Genomic DNA, 24,599 nt, shown 5'->3' with positions numbered 1-24,599 from the left:
CTGCAATTTTTCCATGGGTGAGATACTGCTTAATAGTACCTTCTAAAATCATGCAGTAACTTACACCTGGTGTGATGGACGAAGAGACAGCACCATTATTATTTAAGACAGAAGCCGCAAATTATCTTTTGATGGACAAGTGGAAAAGAGCACTGGAAGAGACAAACTCCTCTGCCAAACGGGAAGCCGACTGGCTCAAGGCCAGCTCTGGTATAAAAGCTGGATGGCTTCATTAGGGGAGTGCTGTGCTCCAGTGAGCAAATCCTGCTGAGCGTCAGGGCGGAGCGCCGCACGAGGGCTGCTAAAGCACATCCAGCACCGAGCTGGCCTCTGTCAATTCTGGTCAACTCTGTGTATGCGTTTTGGCCAGTGGGAACCTCTCTGTTCTATATTTCTGCCCAAGGAAACCCTGAAATGTCTGTTACCAAAACAAGTAGTAACGCTTCCCCTGTCCCTGCAAATTCAAGTTTAATCTCTGAATGATTTGAAAATGAAGCCTGAGAGACAGTCATCGTTTAGTGTATAGTCAACCTGAATTAGTTAGGAATGTCTTGTGATTTCCGTCGTAGCAGGAACATAGAAACAGTTCAGCAGAGCTTGTATGGTTTTGACTCGTTTTCTCTGCCTTTTTGCTAAGAAAAGTCAAAAATCAGGCAAACTAAGCCATTGCATTACTGATAAGATGCAGTTTATGTAAGATTCAAGTAAAGCACATTGTTCAAACGAACAAAATCAAAAACATGACTTGTAAAGTTGGAAAGTTCTAGGATGATGCTGGGAAAAGAAATAAAGCAGTGATGTTTCCTTAGTACTAGCTGTGCACGAGGGCCAAACTGCTTTTTTAAGAGCTGGAAACACCTGCTGCAAGTGGAAGTACCTTGGATCTTGATCTCCTAGAGCTTGTTCTGTAACACGTGTAAAAACCTAGCAAGTTAAACAGCAGTTTTTTCCATTATAGATCTTTTTCTGTAAAGAAAGAAACTTCACAATATAAAAGCTATTATGTTATCATTGTAACCTGTATTGTCAGCATTTCTTAATGATCTTTGGTTGAAATGAGAAAAACAACTGCTCCTGGAGTAAAGACCTGCAAACCCTCACTTCCAAAAGAGATCACAAAATGATAGAAAATTGGTCCCAAATTCATCTCAAGAGATTGTTCAGTCTGATTTCTTGCCTCAGAGCAGAATCTTGCAGCTGAGCGACTCCTGCCGTATGCTTGTTTTACCTCTTCTTTACAACTGTCAGTGATGGAGATTCGGACACTGCTCAAGTTGCTCAAGCTAGAACTTAGCTATACCTGCCAGTCAAAAAGGATTTTTTTTATTTTTTTGTTCCATTATGTCTCTTACCCTTTCTTGTCCAGTCTGAATTTTCCCTAGTTGATTATAAGCCTGCTCTTTCTCATGCCTTTATCAATGGTCACGGAGAACAATGTTCTCTTCTTTGTAACTCCTTTCAGTATGATGCAGGGCCATTGTTGTTTTGTTCTTAGAATAAACCTATTCTGTTTTCCTGTCTCTTCTTCTAAATCAAGTGTTTCAAACCTCTGATTAATCTCGCTGTTCCCTCCTGTTGATTCATCTTTCAGCATCAAACAAACTTATCTTTCTTGGAATACAGTGGTCAAAACTGTATGAAGTATTCCATCTGAGCCGAGTGAAAGGGTGCTCCATCCTGTTGCACATGTGGTAGCGCTATTTATAAATCCTGCATGGTATTTTCCTTTGTTTTTTATAAAAGAGAATATTTGTTGTCATGTGATACGCTTGATCTGCTCATCCTTTTTTCATCTGATGAAAGCCTCAACGGTTTATATATAACAGCCTCAACAGCCACATTATATTTAGACAGATGGTTCTGCTCTAAAGCGTATAGCCTTGCATCTGTTCTTAATGGATTGCAGGGCTATACTTCGGTGCAGGCCACTTCTCACGTTAGTCAAGATTGCTCGGGATTATAACCTTGTTTTCTAATACATATGTAGTCCTCCAAGTTAATGCCATCTGTAAATTCAGGAAAGAATACTTTGAGTCTGTTATCAAAGTTATTGCTCAATATTTAATGCTGGGTAAGCGAGACCTCTGGGGATTCTCCCTCAGCCTTCCGATCTGAACACGATCCTTGGGTAAGCAGAGTACAGTTTTCCAAGTAGTTTCTGCCTACCGTGCTATCCTTTTTTCACCTTTTGGGAATTTTATGCGAGGTGAAGTCAGAAGTCCTGCTGAAGTTAAAAAGCATGACATCTACTGAATCTCTGCTTGGGTACAAGATAATACCAGTGCAAGTTACGGTACATACAAAGTGAATCCCACTTCTTATCAATAAGGTGCTTTTAATTTGTAAATACTTGTAACAGCAGAGATTGTCAGTGCTCCACACGCGTCCCATACTCACTGTAGTGGTTCTGTATGAAGGCTTACAACAGGAGCTACACCAGTCCTTTTTTTGCCGCTTGTCAGCCTTAATGACAGGACAGAACCTGAGAAGGATTAACGTTAGAGGGTTTGGCTAATTTTTTCAAAGGCTTTATATTCTGTCTCAGCTCTTCCATTTTTTTTCTCTTGGATCCTCTCTGACCTTGCTAAATGGAAGATTTCTGTGGCCAGCCATGATGGGTTTGAAATGTGAAGGCATTAAGCTCCTGTTTGATTTGGGAGGACTAACTCCACTGAAATGGACCCAGAAGTGGGGTGTCTGTATAGGACAGTGCTGGATACTGAGGTGATGCTCAGTAACGTTATTATTCCTTTGCAAGAATGGAGAAGGTTCACCTGCAGCATTTGATGGAGGTTCAGAAAAGCTTACTTGCCTGGACTGTGTGACCATGGATTTCTTCCAGATTAGTCAAGCTAGAATACGAAACTGGGGGTGTTTTCCAGTGATTTGGAAAAGGCAGGAAATGTTATCTGTCTTAACATATGGCTATGTAAGAGTAGAGGCTTGGAAGCCTAGAGCAGAAGCTGGGAATGTTGCTCTGTCGATGGGTTAGTTATTCACAGGGCCCAAGTGTGTGTGTATGTCCAAGGGAGCAGGCTTACACTTGGCACCACTTTTCAGGCTGGGAGAGGTACCCCGTACTGCCAAGTCATTACGAATGGAAAGCGAGGCATGAGACACCACATATTTTTCTGAGGTGTGAAAAGTTCTAAGCCTAACAACTGTGGGGAGTTCTGTGATGTGGTAGTTTCAGAAAAAAGCTGTGTGGCTTTAATTATCGACGTGCATCAAATATTCAAGTTCTGTTTGCATAAGAAAATTGAAATCTGACAGTGGTGTTGCTACAGAGTTGTTTTCTGTTTTTACTCATGCTTGCTTCAAATGGGTCAAGTCTGTTTATCTTAAATTATATCTCAACCTTTAAAGCATAGACATTTAATGTAGAATTAGAACTTTGCATGTGCTTTTTTTTTATGATGTTGATATATCTGTACCTCTCCCTTCCAGACCACTAAACAGTCTCATTTTCAGTGTTTTTTAAGTTTTTATCATACCTGTGGAAGGTACTAATCCAGAAATATGAACTACACTGTGGTGGAATAAAAACTATAAATCACCAGAGCCCTGGTCACTTTCTCCATATCCATCAATGCCAGATGATGCATTAGTTGGCATTAATGCCTCCAGTGCTTTAAATTTTCTGTTTCTGTTGCCTTGCTTAGCATGTAATAGTTTGGAAGGTAGATGGATTGTGAGCTTCCAAAGCGTACAAAGTACCTTTCCAAACTCCTGGAGAATTTTTGAGGGGGCAAGATCTCTTTCATTTTTTTCACTAAGCTTTTTTAGCCCAAGAAAAGCAGGCCAACCTACAAATATCAAGTTGTGGATCTTCATAGGTTTTCTTGGTGAATTTTGGAATTATTTTAGCAAAATGTTCCTACTATTGTAACAGCTTCATCGGAAAATAATTTTTTTTTCAACTAGTGGAAGACTTTGAATGCTCTTTTGCTCATAGCTGGGAAAAATAAAAAGAAGGATGACTCAGACGCATGTGGGTTTTACCAGGAGTCTTGTCTGTTCTGTATCTAATGAATGCTAACAAGTCTGTTACTAATGGAATGCGAAACATTAGAGAGATGATGGAGTGCTGGCACTTTTAATAATATCTGTTTGGGGAGATTAGGCAGGGGAAGATGTACTGAGATGGGAGTCGCAGGAGCCTAGATTGCGGTGAGCTGGTAGATCTCTGTGGCTTCTGCTGGTGGTGGTACTGACATTGGACTCTCTGCTGAAACTGTGGAAACAACATTCATTGTAAGGCAAATTAAAAATTTCATGTGAATGTGCCAGCTGAATTTTAAATTGTTAAATGTAAGTTAAACATGTAATTTGAGTTGCCTTAACTTCCCTGACACGGCCTCTTCTTGGTCAAGTTATTCACTAGTGTAGGTAGAATAACCAAGGATGAAATCAAAGAGCATTAATGACTGTGAGAGCTATTAGCGGATACGATTAAATGATTCTCTTTAGACTGGTGGAGTTCTGGCTGCTCTAAACAGCTGAAGGATAAACCCTCTCAACAAAAAAATCCTCTGAAATAAGCAGTGTTGTCAAATGTCATTTTGTTGCTGTGTTTTCCAAAGTGTTTTTTTTTCAGTAGTGCAGAAATAGAATTGAAATCTCTTGAAAACTTTTTCTGTTGAGATATGTTATCTATTTTTATTTGCATATATACTTTCTCTTACATCTCTAGATCAATTTTCTGCCTACCTATAACAATCTATTTTAATGAACTAATTTTTTTGAGTTTTCCCTGTTAATTTTTAAAGCTGTTAGTAGTTTCACTGTAAAGACCTCTTTCCCCTATTTCATCCTCTTTTTGTTTGGCTTGTTTTGCTTAAGTTTTTTTAAATTTTCTTTAAACATCATTTTGCATCTGTTTCTAAATCAGTCTTCATCTTTACTGTGGTATCTTTTTCACTCTTCCACTTGTTCTTTTGTAATGAGGACAGGAACATAGGTCTTGTTCATATTTTATTTCAAAATCTGTGTGTTTGATTTGAGTAATTCTGCGTAAAGATTTTGCATGGCATTTGTGGGGGGGGGGGGGGAAGGAGGAGAGATTGGGACTTGAAGAAAGCATTAGGCAAGGCTCAGGCAGGAATTGTGACTTCTGCACTGGTAGTTATTTCCGAACTTTCTGAACTGCTTCAAAACACGATCACATTACTGTGTGCGTCACTGTGGGAGACAGAAAAAATTGTTTTCTCTGAATTCTTACATCTCAGAAAAATGTTTTGGTGTTACATAATTGCTATTGTTCTTTTGCATGTTTTTCATAGCATCCTCCTGGGCAGTTGAGAAGGAAGTACAGTTCCTGCTCCACTATTTTCCTGGATGACAGCACAGTCAGTCAACCAAACCTCAAGTATACCATCAAATGGTGGGTTTAATAATTTTGTGTGTTTTTTAACTTGAACCTATATTATGTATTGCATATGTGTACACACATCTGAACCATTACTAAGCAATCTTCACAGGGGGGTTAGTTTTTGAAGTAGTAAGTCTTTTTAATCCAATCACGCTGTAGTTGGAATGAGTAGAATGAGCAAAGGATATTACTCTGATTTTAGGTTAGTGTGGAATCAAACTCCCAGTACTGCATATCTCACAAGAAAGCAGCATTCAAGGTTCTCAAATTCTAGCACCTGAAATCTTTGTGATTCTGTGTTCAACTGGGTACTTGCTTTGGATAAGTCCTCAGAAGGTTACTTGGGTACTTATTTCAGAATTCCCTAAAGATCGGAAATCTCCTGAAATTGAAGAGCTTTTTTCCATTCATGAGAAAATGTTCATTTGCTAAGCTTTCCTTCCAGTTTTCTGTTTGAAATGAAAATGAATTGCCTCCAGATTTATTTCCTTATTGAGTACAGAGACACAAACACTTTATTGCACAGCAGTGGGGAGCTTTGTCTGTGGTGCCCACATGGGCTTATACTTGGGTGACATCTCAGATGTTCATTTCAGGTTTCACTGCTGCCTCTGTCCGTTTAGAGAGAAACGAGATTGATATGTATAACGTGTTGTTCTTTACACTTTGTACAGCGAAGGGAAAAAATGAGAAAATGAATTGCAGGCATCTTATGCTGTTTATTATGGTTGCAGATATGCTCTCTTCAGTTGTTTGTTCTTAATCTGTTCCAGTGCAAAAATTTATGAAGTCCAAATCTATGCTATAAAGTTATTTACATAAATGTTGGTGGTCAGTAAACACGTTCTCAATTATTCTGTTTAAGAAAAAAAAGGGGGAGTGGGGAAAGGATTTGCAGACCAATGCCTAATTCCTTATCAGCTATTTCGGTCTGAAATACAGTCTTGCATTTCCTCAAGCTTCTCTAATGAGTAACTTAAAAATAATTCAGATGAGCAGTGGAAAGTGGTTTTCAGGTTTTGATATTTTTTCCCCCTGGGATTTTAATACTTTCCTGCTCTAAAATCCTTTGCATGCAGATTTTGTAAGCACAGGAACTGGGCCCGTTCATGGAAAGAAGAGCTGGGCTTGTGGCAGCAGCCAAGATGCGGTGTTGGTGGGCGGCAGCAGAGCTGGGAAAGGGGAGGCAGAAACCCAAGCCCTGGGTGTGGAGCTGGGGGCAAGGAGGTGGTGTCTGGGAGCAGAACAGAGGGCCAGGACGGAGGAAAGGGGCAGCGGCAGGGCTGGGGCTGGCAGGGAGCTGCACGGGGTCAGAGAGTTTGGAGAAGAGGTTATGTGGGGTGAGAAACCGGCCTCTGGCCTCTGAGTATTTTCCTCCTCTTTCCTCCTGTCTTGCTGCATAAGTAGCAGATTCAGGGGTTGGGAGACCGCAGGATTATCGCTTTTGTAGTACAGCTTCATTTCCTGCCCCCCTCCTGGACGTCGCTGCAGACGAATGACTACTGCACATAAGGAGATCTATAAGGGCTGCGTTTTGGCTGGCTCATTTATTTCCTCTGGGTCATGTTATGCACTGGTGGGTTTAAAATATTAGCGTGTCTCTTGGAGATCTTCAGATCGTGTGGGGTGGCAGGGGAGGGCGATGGAAAGCTGCGTAAGCTGCTTTCTGCACTGCTGTCACAGACCCCTGGATGCTAGCTGAACCGGTGTGTGAAAAGCAGAATACAAGTCGGGGCTGAGTTAATCTGTTACAGCTCTGAGAGACCTTCAGATTCTGATATAGATTTCTAAAGAGTAAATATTTTCCTAAACTTAATTTGTTATGTTGTTACAACAGCAACAGTATGGGCACCAAGCAGAGCTCTGCGTGTATGCTCTTGCATCCACTTTCATAAAGTGAACTGGAGCTGCAAGTATGTTCCTGGGGGCATAATTTAAAATTAAATTTTGGGACTAATTCATTTGCTGAATAGCTTTCAGTCAAATTAAATTCATTCATAAATCTGTTTTTTATGTTCAGTGAGGACTGTGTCTTTGAAAAGTAAATGGGTACACAGTATTTTTTAACTTATTACATATATCTATAGAAAAATTCTGTTTTAAAAGCAAGTTTGAGCTAAAAGCTGATGTAGCCCAGTAAAAGCTATAGCGCCTATAAAAAGTCAGTAAAATATATTCAACTGAGAAAAAATGTTTTAAAAAAATACTGAAATCTATTACAATTCTACTAACTTGGTAGCTCCAACATATAGCTTTCCTAACGTGCAGTGTGTTGATTTTTTTGTAAAAGTTCTGGAAGAAAAATATAGAGTGACTAATTCACTCTCTTAAAAGACTTTTTGTGGGGGGAATTTTGCATTATTGTAAGACATAAGAAACTTACAGTGAATTTGACAAAACAAACCATCAGCAAATAGAATCACTGAACTCACTCCTCATTCCCCTGTAGTTTTTGCTGGGTTTTGTGCTATTAGAATAAGTAGGAAGAGCACTGTCCCTGCTTTATCCTTCAACAAAGCTGCATCCTGAGTAAAGCATGTATCCTTTGATAAAGCTGGAGTCACAAGTTGGAAACTGGAGAGTAAGCATGAGAAACCAAGTCTTGGTTGGTACTTCGTTACTAGTGGAAAGGAGGTACTTTGACTGTGCTGAACAAATATTCTAAAATGACCTATTTACAGTGTTTTACCTGGCATCTAATAATGAACAGAAGAAAGTCGGCTATTGAGCATATTTTTTTTGTCATGTGTTCTGCTAAGTTTTAAATTTGGATGTTAATATGACATAATATATGACAGTCCTGAGATATTAACTCTATATTTTTTTTTACAGTGTAGCTCTTGCAATATATTACCACATCAAAAACAGGTATGTGAATAATGAAGTCTTGTACTGAAGATCTCTTTAATGAAAACAAATGAACTGTTGAAACCCTAAAAATCTGTGATTTGGTTCTTTGAAAATGTTTTTGGGTAGTATTTTTCTTATCTCCAATGTTAGAGAAAAGAATATATTCTCCTATATAGATGTATTATTTTACTTAAAAGAATAAAAATCAGAGGATTATGTATCACAAAAATGTGCAAGTACAGTTCAGCATTGAAAAGCTGTGATTCAGTATTTGGCTTTATATGCTCTGGGCACTTCTGCATTAAGTGTATGTCTCAAATAGATTTAGATGAAATCTGAATAGTGTCGTTCAGATGTATTTTTTTAGGCCACACCTTTGTAAAATTAACTGTGTAAGTCAACAATCACTTAGTGAATTTAGAAATACAAGCCCTTAATGATACAGTAAGGCTGACGTTGCCAATAAACGTAATTCAGGACGTCGCAGAAGCAGAACAGGTCCTGTCTTACCACTCGTGGTGTAGTATGCTTTAGATCTCTGCTCAGCCAGGTTGACTGTTAACACTGAATAGAAAACTGGTTCTCTGAAAAAGTAACTTGGTACACGAATTAATGTTGTTAAGTTGCACTTCTGTTTATTAAATTACATGTTGTCATGATGTAATATGTCATAGTATCATAAAATAATACTACCTTAAATTTTTAAGAGATTTGTATAAATATGTCAAATTACTTCTGTGTCCACGGCTTTTCAATGTGTCTTTTCAGAGAACTTAGCCAGCTTAGATCTCGATCTAACAAACCAACTTACGCCTAATTTTTTTCTTCAGGACTGTAAGAAGTCCAACTAGAACAAAAGGAATTACTCATAAATTTAAGTTAAGCTGGTACATCATTTGGAACCGTGTTTCAGGTCACTGGAACTCATTACACTTGTTGAAACAAGGCTGGCGTCTGAAGAGAGACACATTTAAAAGTGCACAAAGGCAGAAAGGTTTAGGGCTTGATCCCTGCTGAAAACTCTTAGAAGACTTTCCAAGATTAAACGTGGCAATACGTAAAGCAAAAGTTAGTGAAATCCTTTTGCTAACTTTTAATCTAATTTCCTAGGAAATGAACCATTAATGATCATGCTTGGTTTACTTGTTTATCCGTCTGTGGTTCCCTCTTCCCCTTTCCTTCCATCATCTCTGGGTTAGTTTGGCCAGCTAGTCAATTGTAACTATGCTTGACTGACTAATAGAGATCCATCCCAAAGATAGTCTGATCCTAACGTTTTGTGGAACAAGAATATCGTAAGTGCTCCGTTAAACATTACGCCAGCTGGCTGAAAAGCTCAGCAGAATGGGGGCACTTCAGGGACTGTGTATGGGTGAGAAACTTCAGTATGAGCTCACAGTATCCAGGAGGAAATCCAGAGCCAAAGGAAGCTGGACTCCCTGCTGATTGCCACGAAACTGATTTCTGACGACAGTAAAATATGCACATTCATAGTTTTATTACAGAACTCGATGCAAATTTGACCTGCAGCTATTAGAGAGGCTAAACATTTATAAATGAAAGGGCCCCGTGTCGGTGACTTGAAAACAAATACATTCTGATTGTTATCTTCTTGGGAAAGTTGGTATCTGTCCGTTCACTTTGGGGGTGGAAAGGTGATTTATTCGGTATGAACTGCTTGCTGCTTGTCCCTCCTCGAGTTCCCCAGGGCAGCGGGATGCATTGTAACCGCGCCCTCTGCTGCACTCCCTACAGACAATCTCAGGCGTGCGTGCGTCAGCTAGCGGCTCTGAAACGAAGGATGTGAAATGACTGCTCTGCCTTCGCTTGTCTCTGATTTAGGAACGGAGGGAACAACGTGATAACAGCTCTTGGTTGTGTTTGCTGCTGAAACAGCAACAGCCAAACATATGTTCTGTTTCCTGCCATTATAGGCAGAAAGGAAGTTGTTGACGTATGTGGTAGATTCGGGTTCGTTATGGGGGCTGGGGAGTAAGAAACCGCTGTAGCTCCTGGGTAGGCTTAAAGTTGGTTTTGACAGAAAACGAGTCAAGCTGTACCAGAGAAGAGTTCTTTTCAGACAACAATTATCTGTCCTCTTTCTCCTCTATGCTTAGCTTAAAAGTAAACTATTTTCTAGTGTTCCAGACTCTCACCAATCCCAGATGTCACTTTTCAGAGTACCTAATATGGTTCGTATGTTCCCCACATTTTGATTGTAGCATTCTAGTTATTCCTAGTTTTCCCAATGTCTCCTGTCATTGTTCTGTTGACTTTTTCCAGCTTTTGTTGCATTTAGCTATCTTACAGGCGGTAGGAGACTTACACCTGTCTTGCTTTTGAAGGAATGCACGAGTGTCGGTGAATTTGCTGAACAAAATAAATAAGCAAAATTAAAGCAAACTAACCATGAGAAATGCTTAGATCAATTAATAGACAATTCCTTTCTGAAAGAAAACAATACAAATTTATTTTAGTGAGGACAAAAGGCTATCAACTCTTTTTTTCAGTGTAGATTTTTTATGGCAATCAAATGTGCCTTCGCAGCACGCAGCATGAAGAAGTGGAAAAAAAATGTTTCTTTCCCTCTTCTCATTGTGAAGGGCCACAGCTTATTCTAACACAGCAATGATTCCAGTGAGACCACTTCTGCTTTAAGATACTAGCTTTTTTGTAGGGGTAGAAGTCTGGCCTGAAATCCTTGCTGATTAGGAATTTTGAAGTAATTATCTCAATCCGTTAGTTGGTTTTTAATTACTCCTTAAAAAAAAAGAAAAAAACTATTGATTTCCAGTGTGAACAGGCTTTATAGCAGAAAAAAAATCGACTTTAGATGTTGAGGTTTAAATGTTATCTACAATAATCACATTTTTTTGACATTAATCTCCTGTAAAACTCGTGTTTGCATGCTCTGTGAGACACGTATTGAGTAAAGATAAAAAAACATTCAGTGGTTTCTCTCTTAAGACCTCTCTGACCAGAGCACCAGGGATGGAATATATAAAGATGGTATTGTAGTAAGAAAGTCACATGGATGCATCTGTCCAAAAGTGTCCGGTTCTAACTGGCACTGTTACACCACTCGCTTTTGTGATGGTTAATATTCCTGCTAAGATTACACACAGAAGTCTTAAATTGCATGCTGGATGTTAGGCTTGTGAAGTTGCATCAACTTTCATGCTGACCTTGAACACAGGGATGAGAAAAATACAGTGAATTAAGATCCGTGAATTGAAATGTTATTTTGATTTTTTTATATGCTCTTTTTTGCTTTCAGAAATCATGAATGGGATAGGGTTTTCAAAAGAAATAAAAAGTGAAGTATGTATATATTAAAGAAAGGATAACTAAAAATACAAATATTTGTAAAAGTCATGACTTTGAAAATAAGGGAGGAGGAGAAATTAGCTAAAGGAAGAGATAGCAAGGATTATCACGATGAAGTTAAGAAAAACAGAGTAAGCTGAGCTGGTTTTAATATATTAGAAGTTTATCATTGTACATCTTAGGCTGTGAAAAAGCCTCACACTAGAGTGCAGAAAACTTGTGTATCTTGAGTGTTGAAATTTGAAAATTTTAGCATACTTTGTAATACGGATTTCATACTGCACATGAACTTTATGATAGAATATATCCAACTCCTGTGTGAGAGTCACATTTCGGCATTGTTTCTAAGCACACCACAGCATAGGAGCATTGGAGCTTTAATGATCTGGTTGCATGTGTGACAGCTGCATGTTATTACGTTCCAGATAATGACACTACTTTGGTTTTAATACTTTTTAGGGACACAGATGGAAGAATGCTCTTAGATATTTTGATGAAAACCTTCATCCCCTTTCGGTAAGTTCATTTCTCTCTTCTTCTTTTTCATGTGAACTGTCTTTCTGTCTGCTTCGTTTTGTTTCAGTCACCTATTTGGAAGTATTTCTTCCTTAGAAATCCGAAGTGCCACCAGATTACGACAAACATGATCCAGAGCAGAAACAGATTTACCGCTTTGTTCGGACGTTGTTCAGTGCTGCTCAACTGACTGCTGAATGTGCCATTGTCACCCTGGTGAGTGTCTGAGAGATGACATCAGCTATCTGACAGACCCAGTTTTGTTCCCAAAGCTTGCTTTTGTATGATTAATAGAGCTAGGTGATGCCAGGGGATTTTTCTCACCATGGAGACCAAGAGAATATCTTGATGGGAAAGAGATATTACAGTTCATTTCTTGGGGAGAGTTACTGATCAAAGAAGAGGGTGGATAACATGATACAAAAGCCAGGGTTATGTCTTGCCCTCACAGAGTGATAACATTACAGGCCACCAGAGTGACTAACAGAAAATGCAGGTGGCATAAGCAGTCTGAACAGGAGGGAATGTTAAAAGCAGAGATTGTTCCACTTTTGTGGGTTTATTGTGTATCACTGTAACTCCCAATGGAGATTCGGGGACAGCTGCAGGTAATTTAAGGCATTAATAAGAATTGATGGACACACGAAGGACTTGGTGAGTGACTGAAGCATGTTGGTGATGGCTTTTTTTTTTCTTTTTTAACTTCCACTGTACTTGTCTTTCAGGACTGCGTCATAGGGCTGACCAATGTACTCAAGGCTGAAGTTTAGCTACTTAAAAATAGCACAACACAAAAGAAGGTTCAGATTTTTCAGCTGGTGTGGATCAGCATAGCTATGTGGATTAAAGGAGCTAAGTGATCTCTGCCAGCTGAGAAGTTCTTAATTTTCCTGAAATTGTACCCTGCCAACCCTCTTTAGCTTTTCAGGCACAATTTTGGCCATGTTCTTGACTCAGAAATTTTAGAAGAATGAAATATGTTTTTACAATAACATGTGATCTCATACAGCATTGTTATGCACTTTAGATAGGAGAAAGGGAATTGGAGAAGGGTGATTTTGAAGGCTAGACCCACTCATTTCCTCTGTTAATCTTAGAAGACAAGGGAGAGAAATTAGTTGGCAGGCTTTTCTCCTTCAGACAGTCAGAAATGAATTGCACTAGCCAGTACAGAACATGAATCTGAGGGAAATAGGGCAAGAAACACCTGCAGTGCTCCACCCTTGCATTTGAAGCATTACTCTACCAAGTTACTTGACCCAGCCATTAGTTGTTTTCTGAAATGACATTTATCTGTCTTTTTTACATAATTGCGCTAAGTACTTGTCCTTCTTTTTCTTCCTGAGTGTTTTCTGCTGGAGGCAAGATATGTTGTGTGAATCAGTATGTTGTTGTATAATTTAATTAATCTACTGTCAAATACAGCGGAACTTTGTTGTAGTTATCTGTTGTTTGATCTTAGCTATTTGATCAATGAGGGCACTTCTTTAATAGAAAGGAAGAGGGCACTTTTTTTAATAACAGTATCTTCCTGTCATTGCAATGCATGGAAAGTTCTTTCCCAGAAATCTTGTTAGCCCATGAATATATTTGAATATTTTACATTTATAACTACTTCACTGCCTCTTCCTGTTTCTCATGTCGTTTCCCTGCAAATAACTGCTTTTGGTGTGATCTGCAATTAAGTAATAAATGTTGTTCATTCATCTGCCATATTACAGTTCAGTAGTTGTTACTGCTTGAAACTTTAGATGGCTTGGGTGTTTTACCCAATACTGATAAAAGATAGACTGTTTTATAACCTGGTACTCGAGGCAGCCATGCAGATGTTTGCAGATAAATTCGGTGTAGGTGATCAGCATTACTGTTCTGCTATTCTTGACCATTTTTTCAAGATGATAGCACCTGCCTCACCCTTCTTTCCAGAAAGCTTCAGAATTTGGGATAAACATTGTTTTGCAAGTATGAAATTCTGCTGCTCCTGTTCTTAGTTTCCTCTCTTCTTTTAGATTCCATTTCTTTTTTTCTTAGTGTCATCAGAAGGGGCCCCAGAGACAGATCATATTGTTTCTGAAACGTTCAAATGTGGAAATGAGTCTGTTCGAAAGCAATTGACCGACCTCTTCCCCACCCCATTCATGATGTCTTAATAATGCTATTATAAGTCCTCCAAATGTTTTTAATTTAATATCCTGACTGGAGAAGAAAGCATTTCCTGCTGAAGCTTATGTTTTGCCATAGTCTGGTCATACATTGGAGAGCAATATGATAGCCCTGTCTGCTACTTGAGCCTTGGAGGAGGGTTGCCAGAAGGTAGGAGGTATATCTGTGGCGATCACAATACGCTTGGAACTAGATTCTACAGCTATTATCTTTCACTCTAATTATTTTTAAACAGGTCCTAACCACCCTTTTTTATTCCTCAGGCAAACCAAATTATTAATGTGGACTAAGGTGTGTAGTTGGATGCATTTGTTTGTCTTTTTACGTGCCATTATCCGGACAGAAACAGTAGTTACACACTAGTTTATATAGCAGGCTGTATGTTCAGCACAGGAGGAGAGTAAATGTGAAACTCCAGACTGTTAGATGACTAGTATCCAGCAAAAAAAGGCAGCATCGTATTGCTTCAAGCACTTAATTAAAATATTTCAATTAAAGTCTCCACTATTACAGCCAAAACCAATTTATAATTAAACAAAAGATTTAATTTTTGCACAGTCTCCAGAGCTGCCAAGAGATTTTCTGTATTGATGGGTGAAAAATTAAAATCTCAGGTTGAAACAATTAATTACTAATTCACATTTATTTATAAAATAATACCTTAAGAATAATTTTAGTTTTAAGAATTACTTTTGTTGCTGATGTAAAGTCTTGTACCAGTGAACAGCTGAACTATACCCTGTGATCTGACTTTGGGAGAAAAACAATGCTTTTCTCCACCTGACCCAGAGTATTCCCATCCTTGCTAAAACTGAGAAATGCCTTTCATCTTCATCATCTCCTCGGGTGCAGAGGTGGCAAGTTGCACTTAAAATAATGTATTAATTGAATAGCAAAAGTGAATAGTAGTGTTATCCATGCCAATAGGAAAACAATACATGGCTTACATGTCATGAGAGTTAAACATTTTCACTTTGTTATTTTCTTATGAAAAAAAAAACAAACCAAAACAAAACAATCCTATTAACTAGACCTGAAGACGAGAATGATCCAAGCTTTCTGCTTTCTCTTGGCATGCCTTTCTGAGTTTTGTTCAAGTAGGCCAAATCTAAGGCACCTGATAAACTCCAGCATGCGTAATATTTCGGAGGTTACATTTTGCATAAGCAAATGTGCTATACTCTTGTCAGATACGGTGTTGTCTAACTACATGCAGTACATGAACTGATTTTTTTTCTGCAAAGTTCAGAGGAGTGTGTTTTGAAATATGTTGCAAAGTCCATACTGTGACTGAACGGATTTGATATTGGGAAATTTTAAATTTGAAGTATGGAAGAGTAACTTCTCCTTATGAAAAACAGGGATTTAATTAATCCAGCCAGATTTTCCTGAGTTCTTACTGTACTCTCCAGTCACTTTTTTAGCAACTAGGTAGAGAATATGTTGAATGAATTTGTTGAATTATGTGATGAAAATTATAACATTTGAGGGGAGTTTTGTCTTCTGTGTGTTTGGAGTAAAGGAGAAAGCCTTTAACTAGTTTCCTTTCACTGGGATATTTTTAAGTGCTGATATTTTTTTTTCCCTGTTTTATTTAAAGTATCAAGGATGTGATACTGGTTTAAAGAAAACAAAAAAGTCTAAAATAAAAATAAAAAATGTAATCAGAGTCTGTACAGGCATTTAATCTGTAGCAGAAGTCTTTTTCAGCTGGTGTGGGTATACCTACTGTTGCTTATACAGCTTCTGGAAGATGCAGGTTCCTCTGAAGCCTCAAAGTACAATGCAAAGCACTATTTGCTGCCTGGTTTGAAGGCTGTCACTCTCCCTCCTGTGACCAAGACAGAGATCATGAGTGCAATGAGAGCAAGGCAAAGCTGGGCTCTGCTTCCTGTAAGAACCCATGAGAACAGTTCAGCGTATCTGTTATTGTTGGTGGACACCTTTTTAATTCCCCAACAGAAGAGTGCGTTCATTTCAAGCAGTGAACACTGATCCCTGTTTTGGACTGGAAAATCAATGTTGCCTAATAGTTTGAGTCCATTTTATGCGCATTACAGATTTTTGTCTTAAAACAAGTAAACTGGGGGACAAACCTGAGGATGTGTGATTTTTTTTTCTCAGTTCCATTAGTGTTTCCTATAAATATCTTTAATGCTACTTTGCAATTATTCACATTTTCAGAGCTGTTTTATGAGTGCATTCATTACTATCTTTCAACACTTGGTCTCAAAAATAAAAATTGGATGAAATTGCAAGGACTGTGATGATGTGATGTCCTTTTCCACCAAATGAATGGCACTAGACCTTTACAGAACATTTTTAAATGCCCAGCTGGGTAATTTTAAAGCGCAGTTGTTTCGGGAGCGTCGTGGTAGGGAACTGGCTGATTGCTTTGAACAGAGCATATGGCAATTTAGTGATTGGATTAGAGCCGTAATTTGGCTCTATGGGACCCACTACCAATTATAATTTTTCCATACAAATTTCTTTTTAGTTTCAAGACATTGTTACACACTGAAGTTTTCTCATTAAAAGAGGACTGTATATTTCCTTTTACTTCTTCGTACTGTGTTGGGATGGATGCTGCCTTCGTTAAGTTAATCAGTGCTTCTGCAGTTAATAACGTGGGTCATGTAGTGAGTGCTAATGTTTAAGTGTGAGAGTGAGGGAATGAAGTTGTTGCAAGTAAACAAGCATTTGTAGATTCTCAATTATGGAACTTAACAAAAACATAGTCTCCCTTCTGTCAGTGTACAACTAGGGATAATTGATTAAAGCCACTAGATATTTTTATTTTTTTTGGTAAAACATGGATAGAATTTGACATAAAGCAACACAAGAACAGTATGAGAAAAGGTCATGTTTGCTCTAGCTATTCCCTCAAAATTCAGAATTCTTCTACTAATGCCAGTGATATTCTTTGGTGATTGCCTGTTTCATTAGTGTGCTGAGACTCCCACTCAGCCTCCTCGGAGGGAATGCACAAATTCTGGTCTCTCTGGGTTGTACCACACTCCAGTACTGCAGACAGGATCACAGAATAATCTAGGTTGGAAGGGAACTCTGGAGGTCAAGTCTGGTCCAGCTTCTGTTCTAAGCATGATCAGTTGAATGAGTTTGCTTAGGGCCTGCCCAGCTGAGTTCTGAATTCCTCTGAGGATAGAAATTTCACAACTTCAACAGAAGACCAGTTTGGTTGTTTTATGAAGTTAAATTAGGGGGTTTTGTGTCCTTAATTGCAACTCCAGCATAAGAGATACCAGTGGGATATTGGAGGTTAATGTTGAATAGCTCCAAAATGAAGTAACAAGGAGAAACAAAACTTTTGAAGGAATCCCATAGTAAGTTTTTAATAAAACTGGAGTGTTCCTTTGGATTGCAACATATTGAAATGAAATATTTGACACTCATTTTTGATACATGTCATTCTCAAGGGGAAAAAAGAAGGAGAAATAACCTCTTCAAGTATTTTAACTTTTCTTTCTACTTGAGATTATTATAATATACAAAATATGCTATAATGTCCTCTGAGATGGAAAAAAAAATGAGATACTGCTTCACACTAATTAAAACTGAACTCCTCAGTGCTATCTTTAGTTTTAGTTTCATCAAACAGATTTATGTTCTGTTGTCTGGGATGTTGTGTAACCAGCTGCCTGGTATCCAGAATCATAGGGAGCTGGGACATCCTAGAAAACTGGGACAACTTTGAATGCTGTGGTTGTTACCATGGGAAGTCTGGGATAGATTCACCCAACTGCAGATAATCACCCTGGGGGTCAGTTGTGGCTCAGCAGCGGCCCTGCTGGAGCAGCACTTCTGAAGATTGGATGCTGTTGCCAGGCTGCTGCCATTTTGAAGTTCTGCCCTCCAGGCCTAGTGATGGTAACGTAATGGTAAATGATGGTAAATGGTAAATGATTCTCCACCATGCAAGTTCAAGTCTTGGGAATTAAGAAAAGAGGCACCCAAACTAGCTCAGCATAGGGTCATTTCGGGTCTGGCAGATTAATTAGCTCAAGATAATGTGCTGAAGCAAATCTGAGCTGTACCTCTTCTGGACTTGAAATGGTTTTGGAAGCCATTTAACTACATGCCTGTGGTGCTGCATCTAAGCTAATGAACCTCTACAGACTATAAGACAGTTAGGGATCACCTATACCTGCAGAGTGGTAATTGTATTTCATTAGTAGATAAAAATTCCTGTTAATTCAGATAAATGAATTCTTAACAAAGACAAATCATCTGATTGGTTTCACGTAGGATTAAATAATAATTTGCTCATATTCCAATTTTAAAGGTTAGTCATTGCAAAATTTTGACAGGAGTCTGTGGGAAGAGATGGAAAATAAATACTGCTTCGCTGATCTCTTCACTCTGTGCAGGATATCTTCTGAAATGTGCACAAGTTATTAAAACGTCTCCAGTGAAGTGCAGGCTCTGTCCATGAAAGCTTGTTAGGCTGACAATCACATAAAAGCATGTGGTTCATTCCCAAACACAATAGATTAATAATGGAGGAGGCATTGGACTCCAAGGTACTGAATTTTTAAGTAGAAATGTATTGGTGGTCCATTGGTGTTTTCCAGGTCAGAACTGTGTTTTCATTTCAACAACAAAATGAAACATATGTGACAAATGAATTTTGAAGTTTGTTGGTATTAACACTGGCTTATACTTGTTCTTTGCAAGCTGGGAAAATTCAGAACGATATGTTGTTTGACTGAAGCCAATGAGAGTTTTTCCTCATGTCACATCAGTAACCTCAATCGTTTACTTAAATGGTCATGCTATTGCTCTGCAAAAATCTGCGAACATGCATAGAACAAAGTCGTAGAACTAAGTGGATGATGACAGGTGTTGTGAAGATGGCTCTTGGAAGCTATTAAACTGTTTGAGGAAAACTAGGAGTTGAATTAAGGCAGAATTAATCTTTTGTCTTTTCGGAATTCAGCTTTCAAATATTCAGAAGAGAAGTGTTCCAAAGCATTGCCCACAAAAGCTTACTTTCAGAAGAAGCATTGCAGAGGATGAATTATAGAGAAAAGTAACATCAGTGTAACAGCTGCAATTTGTTTTAAACTTCAGATCCATTCCTAAGCATTTTTAAAACTTATTTCTTCTATATTTCTTCTAGATACTGAAAGCTCTTTTATCATTTAGTTTTGCTTCTTTAAAGGAATACCTGCTGAAATAATCCAGAGATGAGATGAGGTTTTCAGACCATTTTAGTAAAAGTTTCTCACATTGTGTCTTCTGAGCTTTTTGGTCGTTCAATGTCTAAGTAAATTTCTACCAGCTTCCTGAGATGTGAATTATAATATTCTTTTCCACAGCAGGCTTTTAAAACTTAGCTTGTTTTTATATGACTTTAGAGCTGCTAGTCCTAAAGAAAATGTAGAAAGTGGTTCACTTTTGCAAATTAAGCCAGTGAAATTCATTGCAACACACAAGTTTTTGAACCACATAGTACAAAGAGAATACAGAGTCTGATTCAAAACCCGTATTTGAGAATATGGTCCCTGCACTTAAGACAGTATTCAATATATAGACTTCATTGCATAACTAATACAAATGACATTTCCATACATCACATTTACGATTACAGGGTCAACATTTTCAGAGATTTTTTTTCCTTGAGGTGGATGGAGTGTGTCTGCCTGCATGTGGGAAGACGCGCTTGCTGCAGCCAGCAGAAGCAGGTGGCGTTCTCCCACCAGCCACACGTTTGTTTGGGATGAGTAGCGGAGCGACTAACCGCCCACCAGCCTTCCTCTTCAGATGGGCTGAGAGCCACCTGGCCCTTCTCCAAAAGTCTGTACTGATTCAGCACATCTTTGCAGCAGCCAGAAGCGTCCCCCTGCAGTAGCGTAGGCTAGTGAGTACATGGCTAACTCTACCTCTCCTCCTTAATCCTTTTTACCCATCAAGGTCAAAATCTTGGTGCTCACACTGCTCCTGTGGCCTAGACCAACTACATGGAAATGCTGAGAGGTAAAAACTTATGTTTGACAGTTCTCTTTGTCACAGTAAGCTTTCTCACATGCTTGTGGGAGAGAGAGCTCGCTTGTCTGTGCCTATACTGCTTTGATGAAGACACTGCCTCAGTAGGGCAAGAGCTCGAGAGCCTTTCCTCTGCCTGAGTTATGCTGTCTGTGGAGTCACCTGGTTCTCTCCAAACACAGAAGAAAAGATAAGATCTTGTGGCAGATGTGAAGGTTGGAGGCTGACTTGGCTATAGTGAAGAACTAAACTAATGTGGTAGTATAGGCCTATATGTGGAGACAAGGCCTAGGTTATGTTGAATTCCCACATTAGCTGAGGACCTCGATAAACTTCTACAAATATTTGCTGCAAGAGGAAGTCTTGTTCTTTTTTTGTCTTCTTACTTGAACACACACTTAAAACTGAGCCAGGGAGGCCAAACCAAGTCAACAAAACAAAATGTTCTCTTTTAAGGCATTTTCAAGGAAGGAGCCGAAACCATGCGAAATGCCCTTCTCCTGGTGAGGTATTTCTCATCTTCAGTTTTATTCAAAGATTACACAGAGCCTTGCTCCAGCAAGCTGTATTTCTGGAGTTAAGCCCAAGTTATCACCAAGGACTCAAAAGTGATTATTCATATCCCTCAACATGCTACTAGAAGATGCTCAGATGTCTCGGTGATGCAGTGATGTAAGGATACTGTCTTAACAAGCTATTTCATTTTTAAAGCTGATTTCTCAAGTATACGCTAGTGGGAAGGTAGCAGCAAGTTCACGGCTCCGCTTGTACTTACACCTTGAGTAGATGAACTTACACCTAAGTTCTCTGAATGCCTTTGAATTTGGAGCCCACAATAGAATCCTTGTTCTTTTTCCCCCCCTGCATATGCTAGAACTGCATGCAGGAAAGGATGTTATTTTCTTATTTTTGTCTGCTCTGTGTGTCTCAGTGGGGTATTCATTTGAAATCTACTGAACTATCTGTGAAGTTGAAATTTCAGGGGCTTGGATTAACAGAAGAGGAGCAAGTTCAGCACTGATGTAAAGCAAATGAAGTTCATTTCCATTGCCCTAATTTAAGAGTGGCATGATATTGCAGCGTCCATCCACTCCCTGCATTAGCACTGTGTGTTGCTTTAAACAAGCCTTTCACTTACTGGAACAACTCCAGGGGTTGTTCTTTGAACTATGAACTAACAACAATTTTGCTTGCTAAGTTGAACAAGTATGCTTGTGTTACATGGTAAGAGGCTTACACAGGCTCCCTAAGAAGCAAAAGGCAGCCTTTTTAACAGAACCATCGATGAGCTCTGCTGAGATGCACATCGCCACTTTTTTTTTACTGAGCTTTGTGTTTCTGTGGTTTTGATGTGTCACTGGAGTAGTGAGTCTTTTTGAGTTCTCCATTGCTGTTCCCACCTCACCCACTTACACACATTCTTTCAGTTTCTGTCTTGAACCCTTGTGTTGGAGTGACCACGTGTTTATTTTTAAGGACTTAATTTCTTAAAATATTAAAACTATGCTGGTTATTTTGCACTCATACACCACGTGGAGTACCTTCATAGGCAAAACTCCAGTACCAAATCTATATGGCAAAATGTGCACTAAGGATGAGTATTTTAAAACAAGAAAACCAATTCTGGTGTCACAGAATCTATGTTGTTACTGTGCAACTGGTAAATCTTTAGTTCTACCTATTTAGCGTGTTAATTTTTTGCACGTCTTCGTCAAAGAGTGGATGGAGCAATGCAGTGGTCCCGTCGGGGTGTGCAGGAGCAGTGCCCGTCCTTGCGCTCCCCTGGCTGCAGTGGTGATGCTGGGTGTTCCGTTTAATTACAGGCTTGTGGCAAGAGATGAAACTGCAGAACAAGTTCACTTCTTGATGCTAGCTAGGGAAGCCAGTAAGAAAAGTTTGTTTCTTAATCAGAGTACAATTTGCTAACTTAAATGACTACATCTCATTTTCCTTAGATCAGTCAGAAGAGTGCAGTGAGACCTGTTTGAAGCAACCTCACAGTGGACTGAGGAAATCTGTGTAGATTGGGAGAGGTGGTCTGCGTTGTGTTTTTCCCCCAAGCTTTTCTCTCTCTGTATGCCTTTTATGCTGCAGAGTGAGGTAGTTCATCTTGTGCTCTGAGTGTCTGTGCACCCGCATTCAGATATTGAATATTTTTTCATAAAACATAATTTCTTCTCTAACTTATTAAAATGTTTGCATACTGTTTTCAGTGACCTTGTTCCCAAGTTCTAATTGCTTGTAGTATTATAATAGTTAAAATTAATGAACAACACTATATAAAGGCTGTAATTGACTGTGATATTATTGGGGACTCAAAAAAAAGAAAAAAAAAAAGCTTAGAATGACTTTTTTTTAATTATAAATTAAATACTCTCTAATGGTAGATCTTTCAGGAACCACAAATCACTGAAGGTCCTCTGCGTGCTTCTGTTAGTACACATCCTTATATAAATTACAAGTAAGCTCTTCTGGGTTTTAAAGATTTTCCCCCTGTGCTCCCCTTTCCCTTCCCCTTTATCAGGATGAATTTTATATGTATTAGCTATTCTTAAGGCACTACTTGATTAGGTGCTAGTAAATATTAACTTAGTCAAACTGCAGAAGGTTGATTATGTGTCTTGTCAGCTAGTATATGAATTGTTTGGATGTGGATTGCAGAAGCATTCAGTTTCGTTCACCTCGTGTAAACTATTTGTAACGGCTGTAATTTCCCTTTTCCGATTAGGAGCTAGAGGAGGGGGGCACACAGGTTGTGCACAACTGGTATTTCTTAGTACACGTTTTGTTCATCAGTCTGTTATTAATGTAAATGAGCTGCTGTTATTGATAGCAGGTATATTCACACAGCATCTTGGCTTACTGGAGTGATCCAGTGGGTCCCTGGTATACTCAATTGGGGTTCCCCGAAGGGAGGGGCAAACCCAGCTCCGTTTTCATAAGCAGAGGCTGATACTGGCCTCCTGGCAACTTTCTGGTAGGTGTTCAGGAAGTTCCTCCATGGTCCCTTGTTTCATCAGATGGGGGATATAATTCTGTAGCCTTTGTAAACAGCAGCCTCTTGCGCGAGGTCTGGGTTGTAGGAGCTCTTGTAATGCCGGTCTGTGCTGGTGGCCTTTGGCAGTTGGACCAGACTCCTGGTCCTTAGTTTATCAGTCTTACAGGTCCAACAGGATTACTGATATGCATCTCCAGTGCTTAATCACTCCAGAGGAAACTGTTAGGCGTGTTATCTCAGCGCATACATTTCCTTTGTTCAGCTTCTTGTTTCTCTGGTGGCTACGTCTCCACCAGATGCCTGCAGAACCCTCTTCACCAGAGGGGACCTGCAGGACACGATGCCGTATCTGATAACTGATAGGCTGTAAATTAGAACCACAGTTGTTTGTGTGATAGCTAATAACTATAATTGGTAGCATGCCCTTGCCTTCCTCATTAGTAGCTAGCGTTTTATTTGTTACATTATTATTTTAATAATTTATGTACACTATCATTTGAATTCATTCCAACATGTGAATATATTAGCAAACAGTTAAGATAGAAAAGCAACAGTTTGTTTTCGGTTATATGATCAGAAAGCAAAGGCCAACTAAAACATGAATTTATCACATCCAGTCTTGAGCTTGGCACAAATGTATGGATTTAAACCCACAGCTTTTATAAAAGAACCTTCTTGAGAGCATATTACTGTTTTGAAATTGCTGGAATGGTATATTACAACAGTTTTTCATTTCTACTTAATAGCAAACCAGATTAAGTCTTGATTTTAATGTGTTTCCACAGGTATATCTTGAAAGACTTTTAACGTTCTGCAGAGATAGATATTTTGTCCAGCGAACTGGAAGCGAATTGTAACTGGGTGCAATTCTACTGGCATCCAAGGTTTGGGACGACCAAGGCGGTGTGGAATGGGATTACTGCCAGATCCTGAAAGATATCACGGTCGAAGACATGTGAGTCCAGTATGTTTATCTCTGACAGCAAATGCCAAGATCTGTGGTGTATGAGGGAGAAGGGAAGTCTCTCTCATAGCTTGTGTAAAGTTTGTATGTCTGCCTTGTGTCTGAACATGGTGGAATGCTGATAAATGGCATGAGGTCTACTGGAGAGTTGCTTACATTGAAGGGCATGGACTTTTTTTTCTGGTTAGAATTTATTTTACTGCTGGATGCTCACACACAGTGAACCTGCAGAATATTGAAATCTATGACTTAACAAAAAAAAAAAAAAAAGAAAAAATGTTGGATAAGCCTGCTTGTCATCACTTCAGCAACATTTACTGTAATGTGTTAGTTCTCCTCACAGATGGTAGAACAATGTAATGCAGGGAAAAAAAAAAGTGTTCTGACCCTAACAGCTCTTAAAA

At 39.0% G+C, this 24,599-nt stretch overlaps 1 protein-coding gene across 1 annotated transcript in view; it reads left to right on the top strand.

Moving 5' to 3' along the window:
* The window catches only part of CCNY (cyclin Y), a 124,933-nt gene that overhangs the window by 90,224 nt on the left and 10,110 nt on the right, over positions 1-24,599 (top strand). Inside the window, 8 exon segments of the mRNA XM_040547159.1 lie at positions 5,283-5,383; positions 8,204-8,239; positions 12,008-12,033; positions 12,036-12,064; positions 12,161-12,280; positions 24,017-24,055; positions 24,058-24,087; positions 24,089-24,186. Coding sequence (XP_040403093.1) covers positions 5,283-5,383; positions 8,204-8,239; positions 12,008-12,033; positions 12,036-12,064; positions 12,161-12,280; positions 24,017-24,055; positions 24,058-24,087; positions 24,089-24,186 — 479 coding nt within the window.

This window comes from Cygnus olor, chromosome 2 (assembly GCF_009769625.2).
Source record: "Cygnus olor isolate bCygOlo1 chromosome 2, bCygOlo1.pri.v2, whole genome shotgun sequence".
Classification (NCBI taxonomy): Eukaryota; Metazoa; Chordata; class Aves; order Anseriformes; family Anatidae; genus Cygnus; species Cygnus olor.
This window is presented reverse-complemented; position numbering and strand designations above follow the sequence as displayed.